Source organism: Schistocerca piceifrons, chromosome 1 (genome assembly GCF_021461385.2).
Source record: "Schistocerca piceifrons isolate TAMUIC-IGC-003096 chromosome 1, iqSchPice1.1, whole genome shotgun sequence".
NCBI classification, from domain to species: Eukaryota; Metazoa; Arthropoda; class Insecta; order Orthoptera; family Acrididae; genus Schistocerca; species Schistocerca piceifrons.
In genome coordinates, this window is record NC_060138.1 from 655,337,871 (window position 1) to 655,349,106 (window position 11,236).

General features: G+C 44.3%; 1 protein-coding gene across 1 annotated transcript in view; it reads left to right on the forward strand.

Annotated features, from left to right (window-relative positions):
- LOC124762622 (facilitated trehalose transporter Tret1-like) overlaps positions 1–11,236 on the forward strand; it is a 109,073-nt gene that overhangs the window by 58,254 nt on the left and 39,583 nt on the right. The window contains exon 2 of the mRNA XM_047249121.1: positions 4,701–5,731. Within this exon, the coding sequence (XP_047105077.1) occupies positions 4,701–5,731 (1,031 nt within the window). The remainder of the gene's footprint in view (positions 1–4,700; positions 5,732–11,236) is intronic.

Sequence of the window (11,236 nt, forward strand, 5' to 3'; positions counted from 1 at the left end):
TCCTCAATTCTATTCAATACCTTCTCATTAGTTATGTGATCTACCCATCTAATCTTCAGCATTCTTCTGTAGCACCACATTTCGAAAGCTTCTCTTCTCTTCTTGTCTGAACTATTTATCGTCCACGTTTCACTTCCATACATGGCTACACTTCATAGAAATACTTTCAGAAACGACTTCCTGACATTTAAATCTATACTCGATGCTAACAAATTTCTCTTCTTCAGAAACGCTTTCCTTTCCATTGCCTGTCTACATTTTATATCCTCTCTAATTCGACCATCATCAGTTATTTTGCTCCCCGAATAGCAAAACTCCTTTACTACTTTAAGTGTCTCATTTCCTAATCTAATTCCCTCAGCATCACCAGACTTAATTCGACTACATTCCATTATCCTCGTTTTGCTTTTGTTGATGTTCATCTTATAGCCTCCTTTCAAGACACTGTCCATTCCGTTCAACTGCTCTTCCAAGTCCTTTGCTGTCTCTGACAGAATTACAATGTCATCGGCGAACCTCAAAGTTTATATTTCTTCTCCAAGGATTTTAATACCTACTCCGAACTTTTCTTTTGTTTCCTTTATTGCTTGCTCAATATACAGATTGAATAACATCGGGGATAGGCTACAACCCTGTCTCACTCCCTTCCCAACCACTACTTCCCTTTCATATCCCTCGACTCTTATAACTGCCATCTGGTTTCTGTACAAATTGTAAAAAGCCTTTCGCTCCTTGTATTTTACCCCTGCCACCTTCAGAATTTGAAAGAGAGTATTCCAATCAACATTGTCAAAAGCTTTCTCTAAGTCTATAAATGCTAGAAACGTAGGTTTGCCTTTCCTTAATCTTTCTTCTAAGATAAGTCGTAGGGACAGTATTGCCCTAAAAACATACTACTCCTAATAGCTATAATTATAAATCTGTAATTGAAGTAAATACTGACATAATCTTGTTCAGTACACATCCCTCATTCACCAATAAAAATATCTGCACTTATATCACTAACACCCTGTGTAATTACTCTTGCTACCCTTCTTCTGTCATAAGCTCACCAGACAAAATATTAGTCGCTTTCTTAAAAGAGAAGATTGGTCGCATTTGGAGCCCTGTTGATTCTGCAGAACTGGGACGGGCGACTACATGACTCTTCACCGCGACTCATTCGTAGCAGTGAAGTGGTTGGTACGTGCCGGTCGATTTTACGGAATCAGTGCAGTAAGATGGGTTGAAGAGAGATGTGACAGAATCCTAGAAGGATGCTATTATGTTTGGAAGTACACATGACCGGATCATGAAGTTGCCCACATTTGTGTGAACAAACGTGGCACATTCAACGTATTTCAAGTAAACAGTGTGCCACTCGCAGTCATATTATAGAGTCTAAGAACGGTGATTATAAAGAGATCCTGAGAGGGCCTGGAAACGAGTGCCCCCCTCGTCAATGACAATCAGTTTCACACCCGACAGTATGGCTGAGCGGTTCTAGGCGCTTCAGTCTGGAACCGCGCGACCGCTACGATCGCAAGTTCGAATCCTGCCTCGGGCATGGATGTGTTTGATGTCCTTAGGTTAGTTAGGTTTAAGTAGTTCTAAGTTCTAGGGGACTTATGACCTCAGATGTTAAGTCCCATAGTGCTGAGAGCCATTTGAACCATTGTTTTGAACACCCGATAGTAACTGATGCTGTCAGTCAATGCAGGATCATCTCAACCAGTTTATGCGCGAACATTGCCAAGGGAACTTCGTGCTCTGGACCTTTGGAGTCAGGTGCTTCCTAAAAGTCTTTTGATCACAGCGACCCATAAAACAACAGGTGAACAAACAACACAGAAAGTGCATTTACTATGTGACTGGAGATGTGTAGTGTAGTTCGAGGAGTTACAGTGTTGCTCTTTTCAAATGATGCAGTGTGTCAAGTGCACCAAGTCTCCAATGAGCCGTTTAAACTGCAGGGTGTGAAGGAAGTGGTTCAGACCGAGGATTATTTTTTACAGCAGAGGTAGAGCCCCTCCACGCCCACACAGGCATGATGGCCAACTCGAAAGGTCTACTGCCATCTCTGCATAAGGATTAGTTTTCACTAGAGTGAGGTGTCGCAGGATGTGGGTACTGCGATGTTTGCGTACGTCTGGTTAAGGTTAACTATTAATACGCGCTCATCTGGAGATAGATTGGGTCGAAGTTGAACGAAGGGTAGCGGTTTGAAGGGCAGAGAGACAAAAATGCCAAGGTAAAAGTCAAGGGAAAAATCTCTGTGATAGGTCGGGTGGTAAGAGCAATAGCAGATGTCTTGCTGCCTGCGAAAGGTCATGCAAGTGTAGGCTTTGTTAGTAGTGGGTATCTTGCATGTCGACGCCTTTGGCGTTGTGTGGTAGTGTTGCTCAGCGGCTGCCGCTGGGTGCCGGTGTTAAACTCTCGATCAGCGTCAGCAACCGGCAATAGTTAGGTTTATCATCGTTTTTGTGTCCGATAGGTCATATATCGGATTCACAGTGTAGGGTGCCGATGGCGATTTGTTTGTGCGACAGTGGGCGAGCTCGTCGGTTTCCCTGCTGTGGCTTGTTGGTCGGCTCTAATGGCAGTTGGTAACTTCCAGTCAACGTTGCTGATGTACAGGGGTTGCCGACGTTTGTCGCTTGTTGGTGTATGTTAGCTTGCCATAGGCGGTTATGCCCTAGCTAGTAGTGTCTTTGGCCGTTTATGCTTCCACCTATGTATAAGAGGCCAAAGACAATACTAGCTAGGTTCAAATGGTTCAAATGGCTCTGAGCACTATGGGACTTAACTGCTGTGGTCATCAGTCCCCTAGAACTTAGAACTACTTAAACCTAACTAACCTAAGGACATCACACACATCCATGCCCGAGGCAGGATTCGAACCTGCGACCGGAGCGGTCACGCGGTTCCAGACTGAAGCGCCTAGACCGCACGGCCACACCGGCCGGCTACTAGCTAGGGCATAACCACCTATGACAAGCTAACATACACCAACAAGCGACAAAACGTCGGCAAGCCCCTGCACATCAGCAACGTTGACTGGAAATTACCAACTGCCATTAGCGGATGGTTCTGTGACGTTTCACGTATTGTGGCTTGGACGCACTCTTTCGGGTTAACGAGCACATTAAGCGGAAAGTTTATTTCAACATTCTCGCTGTATATGTGTTCAACATTTTGTAGACGAATATGCTGCGTACACACACCCAAATCCTAAGGTGACAACAGCCGTGTTGTCAGAGATGCACGCATGCGTTTTTAGTTTAACAAACACTCATTCACTCTCTCGCACCTTGACACGGCCGCTAAATGGCTCTTAGTCCCATAGAAAAGCCTACGAGCCATTTAAATAATAGCGGGCGAAACTCAGCAACCAATATCGCCGCAGTTTCATAGTTCTATGAGAATTTATCATCAACAAGTGGCTTCAGCTTGAAACGGTATAGCACAAGAAACTTGCGGACTCTTGTTTCTCGCTGAATTAAGGACATTACCTAAGACTAGAAGGGGTGTTGCGCCCCATTAACGTTATATCTTCTTGGGTGCGGGTGACTACTTCTTTTCGGTATGCTTGTTATGGTAACTTTTCTCTAAGAAATAGTTATTGATCTTCCCAAGCGCCCGCGCGAATGGAATAGGGAAAGGGGGGAGAGGAGCAGTTAGTCATAGCAGAAGTACCCTCTACCACACACCCTCCGGTAGATCGCGGAGTATTGGTCTACATGTAGAGAAGAGGGTGTTCGGAAATTCTCGTTAATAACTTCCAGGGCTTGTAAAAGAAGAGCCGCGTTGGGTTAGCCGAGCGGTCTAAGGTGCTGCAGTCATGGACTGTGCGGCTGGTCCCGGCGGAGGTTCGAGTCCTCCCTCGGGCATGGGTGTGTGTGTTTGTCCTTAGGATAATTTAGGTTAAGTAGTGTGTAAGCTTAGGGACTGATGACCTTAGCAGTTAAGTCCCATAAGATTTCACACACATTTGAACTCTTTGTTTGCAAAAGCAGGGTGAGTACATAATATTTTGAATAGGAATCCATGATCGGAAACATACCGTTTCCGAGCTACTTGCGTTTGAAAACATCTTTCAAGGTAGCTATGCAACAGGATAGTCATGGGGGTGGGTGCTGACGTCGGATCGGCTGATTTCTGTCCTACCCCTCCGACCTGGATCGAGGCTCATTCACGTCTCTGTCAGTGATAGACCAATATGGTTGAGTGCACGTTTGCTTAAGACGTCGATTTGATCCTTCTGTCTGCCAAAGCTCACGGTACTGGAAGCGCGGTTCTTCACCGTTATCAAGGTCGTTATCCACGATGTCTGACTCCATTGCATACCCTTATCGCCACAAATACGCAATGGCTTCGAGAGAGGGATACCTTCACAGTCAACAGGCGTGACTGTGCTCCTCCAAGGAGCTGCACAGCCGAATTGGAAGAGGCCGAACTGCATCACGTATCCTTTCTGTTTATTTGATTATTAATATACTGGGTCACGCCAAATAAATTAGTTGTAAAAGTGGTCGCGTTACCAATATGTTCTCAAATGGCTGTAACATGGGAACGGTACGTTTTCGGACATGGGTTCCAATTGAAAATGTTATCTACTCAGCCTCCTATAGAAGTCCTAGAAGTCTGTAACAGGAATTTCCAAGCACACTGTATTTAGTCCCATGTGGAACTGATATCGTATTTTTACGTCTTCCTTGCAGCGTCGCTGAGTTACGCGGCCTACGGCACGTTCATGACCTGGCCCTCAACAACGCTCCCTATTCTGCAAGGCGAAGGCTCACCGATTCCACTCACGGCTGACGAGGGCTCTTGGCTCGCATCCATCAACTCGCTGACGATGCTGGTTGGAGTTTTCGGCGCCGGATACTCGGTTGACATCATTGGACGGAAGAAGTTGGTGCTAGCCAGCGCAGTGCCGTTGTTGGCCTGGTGGCTGATGGTCGCCTTCTCCGATTCCTACGGCATGTTGCTCGCAGCTCGGGCCATCGGGAGCATCGGTGGTGGCCTTATTAGCACAGTGATGCCCATGTACTTGTGCGAGGTAGCCGACCCCGATATACGAGGGGTGCTTGTGGCCATCCACCTAATACTGATGCAAATGGGAACATTGTTCATTTACTGCATAGGGCCCTACTTGCCCATTCCGGTCGTCGCTGGTATCTGCGCTTCTGTCCCTGTCATATTCTTCATAGCCTTTATATGGATGCCGGAGTCACCATACTTCCTTCTCAGCCAGCACAGAGAAAAAGACGCGAAGCGGATCCTTCTTCGGCTGAAGGGAAAACTGAGTCCTGAGGACCTCGACTCGGAACTTACTGTGATGCACGAAACTATACGCCAGAAGAATGAGAGCAAAGGAAAACTGAAAGACTTGTTCACGGTGCCAGTGCATCGTAGAACACTGTTCATAATGACCGGCTTCATCCTGCTTCAGGCGTCCAGCGGAGCAATAGCAATATTGACTTACACGACGTCTATATTCGAGGCAAGTGGGAGCAACCTTGATCCAAACGTATCTTCCATCATCCTGGCATCAGTTCTGCTTTTCACTAGCGTTGGCGCGTCGTTCATCATTGACCGCTTCGGCCGGCGGACACTCGCTATGGCGTCTCTGATGATATGCAGCGCCTGCCTGACAGCCGAGGGGGCCTACTTCTACGTCAACGAGGTCTATGGTGATGTTAACTCAGCATTCGATTGGCTGCCGCTCGCCGCGTTGATGGGTTTTCAGGTACCGTAATTAAAATTTTCACCGTATTTCCATTATCTGTCTTTTTAGTGCTTCAATGCCCCTCCCTCCTCCCCCAACTAATCTCTTCCTACCTCCTGTTTATTATTTAATACGTGCATAAAACACAAAGGAACATGAATTTATTACTATTCAAAGGATTCTGGGTTTTAGACATCCGTCAACGTTTTCATAGTTTCTTACGCTCTGCTCTTAAGTATGGAGAACATCACCAGATGTTCCACAGTTTTTTTTAGAGTCGTCACCAAGGCAGACTGCTGTTTATGCCTTGAGTATAACATGCCACTACAAAGAGGAAGATTTTTTGGACACGTTCTCACATGTTCAAGAAATATTCTTCATTATAGGTCGATCACACAGTTATTGTTCCTTAATGCAGTTAAAAACCATTCTGCTCCTAGTCCTGCTGCTCATTAATATCTGCGCGATATCTCAAGAGGCTTACAGCAACCGGTGAAGATCCCTATCCTTTCATATTCACTGCAGATACATAGACTACACATGTACAATCTGTCAAAATTTCATAAGTTTCAGGACTGATAATAATTAAAGTAATGAACCTTTTATGTGGCAATATCCATCAGATGTACCACTTCATCTTCATTAGTCGTTAAAATATGTTTGGCGAGACATTCTACACACAATGTCGCATAACATTTTTATATACTGCGTTGTACACTTCCTTGAAAGATGTGTCACAGGCTGTTATCTACCCGCTTAATCAGATGCTGAGTTCCTCTGTACCCGCAAACATACTTCGTAAGCCATCGTACGGTGCGTGGTGGACGACTTGGTGCGGATCCCAAACATTCGAGCAGTACTGAAGAACGGGTGGCGCTTGAGCTCTAAGGCGGCCTCCTTTACAAATGAACCACATTTTCCTAAAATTCTCCCAATAAACGAAACCGACAATTCCCTATTACAATCCTAACATGCCCGCTCCATTCATATCATTTTGCAATCTTACGGCGAGATATTTAATCGCCGTGACTGTGTCGAACAGCACACAACTAATGCTGTACTCGATCATTACGGCTTTGTCTTTCCTACCCATCAGCATTAACTTAGATGTTTCTACGTTCAGAGATAGCTGTCATTCATGGCACCAACTAGAAATTTTGTTTAAGTCATCTTGTATCCTCCTATAGTAATTCCACGACGGCACGTTCCCGTACACGACAGTGTCATAAGAAAACAGGCACATATTGAAGTTCACCCTGTCCGCCAGACAATTTATGTATGTAGAAAATGACAGCGAAACTATCACACTTTTCTGGATCTGATGAACACTCACCTTCAACGGGTTCTGTTACTTGAGGATCTTCAAGCCACTCAGATACACTACGTGATCAAAAGTATCCGGACACCCCCCCAAAACATACGTTTTTCATATTAGGTGCATTGTGCTGCCACCTACTGCCAGGTACTCCATATCAGCGACCTGAGTAGTCATTAGACACGTGAGAGTGCAAAATTGGGCGCTTCGCGGAACTCACGGACTTTGAACGTGCTCAAGTGCTTGGGTGTCACTTGTGTCATACGTCTGTACACAATATTTCTACACTCCGAAACATCCCTAAGTCCACTTTTTCCGATGTGATAGTGAAGTTGAAACGTGAAGGGACACACGCAGCACAAAAGCATACAGGCCGACCTCGTCTGTTGACTGTCAGAGATCGCTGACAAATGAAGATGGACGTAACGTGTAATAGGTAGACATCTATCGAGACTATCACACAGGAATTCCAAACTGCATCAGGATCCACTGCAAGTACTATGACAGTTAGGCGGGAGGTGAGAAAACTTGGATTTCATAGACGAGCGGCTGCTCATAAGCCGGTAAATGCCAAACGACGCCTCACTTGGTGTAAGGAGCGTAAATATTGGACGACTGAACAGTGGAAAAACGTCGTGCGGAGTGACGAATCACGGTACACAATGTGGTGATCCAATGGCAGGGTGTGGGTATGCCGAATGCCCGGTGAACGTAATCTGCCAGGCCTACATTGATGTTTTAAGCACCTTCTTACTTCCCACTGTTGAATAGCAATTCGGGGATGGCGATTGAATCTTTTAACACTATCGAACACTTGTTCATAATGCATGGTCTGTGGCGGAGTGGTTACACGACAATAACATCCCTGTAATGGACTCACCTGTACAGAGTCCTGATCTGAATCCTATAGAACACCTTTGGGATATTTTGGAACGCCGACTTCGTGCCAGGCCTCACCGACCGACCTCGACACCTCACCTCAGTGCAGCACTCCGTGAGGAACAGGCTCCCATTCCCCAAGAAACCTTCCAGCACCTGATTGAACGTATGCCTGCGAGAGTGGGAGCTGTCATCAAGGTCAAGGGTGGGCCTACACTTGGTTCAAGACTCATTAAAGAAAGTTGTATACATGGAAGAACCCTGGAGATACTAAAAGGTTTCAGATAGATTATATAATGGTAAGACAGAGATTTAGGAACCAGATTCTAAATTGTAAGACATTTCAAGGGGCAGATGTGGACTCTAACCACAATCTATAGCTTATGAACTGTAGATTAAAACTGAAGAAACTGCAAAAATGTGGGAATTTAAGGAGATGGGACCTGGATAAACTGAAAGAACCAGAGGTTGTACAGAGTTTCAGGGAGAGCGTAAGGGAACAATTGACAGGAATGGGTGAAAGAAATACAGTAGAAGAAGAATGGGTAGCTTTGAGGAATGAAATAGTGAAGGCAGCAGAGGATCAAATAGGTAAAAAGACGAGGGGTAGTAGAAATACTTGGGTAACAGAAGAGACACTGAATTTAATTAATGAAAGGAGGAAATACAAAAATGCAGTAAGTGAAGCAGGCAAAAAGGAATACGAACGTCTCAAAAATGAGATCGACAGCAAGTGCAAAATGGCTAAGCAGGGATGGCTAGAGGACAAATGTAAGGATGTAGAGGCTTATCTCACGAGGGGTAAGATAGATACTGCCTACAGGAAAATTAAAGCTACCCTTGGAGAAAAGAGAACCACTTGTATGAATATCAAGAGCTCAGATGAAAACCCAGATCTAAGCCAAGAAGGGAAAGCAGAAAGGTGGAAGCAGTATATAGAGGGTCTATACAGGGGCGATGTTCTTGAGGACAATATTATGGAAATGGAAGAGGAGGTAGATGAAGATGAAATGGGAGATATGATACTGCGTGAAGAGTTTGACACAGCACTAAAAGACCTAAGTCGAAACAAGGCCCCGGGAGTACCAACATTCCATTAGAACTACTGACAGCCTTGGGAGTGCCATGCCTCACTACACTCTACCATCTGGTGAGACAGGCGAAATTCCCTCAGACTTCAAGAAGAATGTAATAATTCCAATCCCAAAGAAAGCAAGTGTTGACAGATGTGAAAATTACCGAACTATCAGTTTAATAAGTCACAGCTGCAAAATACTAACGCGAATTCTTTACAGACGAATGTAAAAACTGGTAGAAGCTGATCTCGGGGAAGATCAGTTTTGATTCCGTAGAAATGTTGGAACACGTGAAGCAATACTGACCCTACGACTTATCTTAGAAGAAAGACTAAGGAAAGGCAAACCTACAGTTCTAGCATTTGTAGACTTAGAGAAAGCTTTTGACAATGTTGACTGGAATACTGGCATTCAAATTCTGAAGGTAGCAGGGGTAAAATACAAGGAGCGAAAGGCTATTTACAATTTGTACAGAAACCAGATGGCCGTTATAAGAGTCGAGGCACATGAAAGGGAAGCAGTGGTTGGGAAGGGAGTGAGACAGGGTTGTAGCCTCTCCCCGATGCTATTCAATCTGTATATTGAGCAAGCCGTAAAGGAAACAAAAGAAAAGTTCGGAGTAGGTATTAAAATCCATGGAGAAGAAATAAAAACTTTGAGGTTTGCCGATGACATTGTAATTCTGTCAGAGACAGCAAAGGATTTGGAAGAGCAGTTGAACGGAATGGACAGTGTCTTGAAAGGAGGCTATAAGATGAACATCAACCAAAGCAAAACGTGGATAATGGAATGTAGTCGAATTAAATCTGGTGATGCTGAGGGAATTAGATTAGGAAATGAGACACTTAAAGTAGTAAAGGAGTTTTGCTATTTGGGGAGCAAAATAACTGATGATGGTCGATGTAGAGAGGATATAAAATGTAGACTGGCAATGGCAAGGAAAGCGTTTCTGAAGAAGAGAAATTTGTTAACATCGAGTATTGATTTAAGTGTCAGGAAGTCGTTTCTGAAAATATTTGTATGGAGTGTTGCCATGTATGGAAGTGAAACATGGACGATAAATAGTCTGGACAAGAAGAGAATAGAAGCTTCCGAAATGTGGTGCTACAGAAGAATGCTGAAGATTAGATGGGTAGATCACATAACTAATGAGGAGGTATTGAATAGAATTGGGGAGAAGAGGAGTTTGTGGCACAACTTGACAAAAAGTAGGGATCGGTTGGTAGGACATGTTCTGAGGCATCAATAGATCACCAATTTGGCACTGGAGGGCAGCGTGGAGGGTAAAAATCGTAGAGGGAGACCAAGAGATGAATACACTAAGCAGATTCAGAATGATGTAGGCTGCAGTAGATACTGGGATATGAAGAAGCTTGCACAGGATAGAGTAGCATGGGGAGCTGCATCAAACCAATCTCAGGACTGAAGACCACAACAACAACAACAACACCATATTGAATTCCAGCATTACCGATGGAGGGCGCCACGAACTTGTAAGTCATTTTTAGCCAAGTGCCCGGATAATTTTGATCACATAGTGTATCTGGGAGCCTAAACCACTTGCTCGCACCTTTGTTAAAAGTGTGCAGTCGAATACCGTGCCAAATTATTTTCGGAAATCTAAGAATATGGAATCCTCCTGTTCCCTTCATGCACAGTTCACAGGATATCATGTGAGAAAGGGACAAATAAGTTTCGCACGAGCGATGCTTTCTAAAACCGTCTTGATTCCTAGACAAAGGATTTTCTGTCTCAAGGAAATTTGGTGTACTAAGTTCTGTCAGACTCTCTGAGAAATAATGTTTAACCGTGCTAATATGACAGTAACGTTTATCCCCTAAATAACAGCCCATTTATAACGTGTTACACAGTCATTAACAGACAAGTGTTACTTGCATATTCGTGTGTAAGTAGGCAAGTCCAGTGACATGTCTTTAACTTCCTACGGTACATCACAAGGTTTTCTGAGTTGCATTTCACAATAATAATCATCACTATAATAGGTCTCTATAAATATCCCTCCTTGACTCTTGTCACACAAATAAAATCTTTTTATCTCTTCCATTAACGCTTAAATATTGTGTACGAAAGATTCGAACAGTGTGTATGTACGATTTAGCTAACACATACTCTCCATTTCTTATCCTCACTCCTTATCTTCTGTCACAGAATGCCCTGTGCCAGTCTCTAACTTCCAGCGCTAATCTACTCTGTTATGCCCATAGCCAGTCTCTAACTTCAAGCGCTAATCTACTC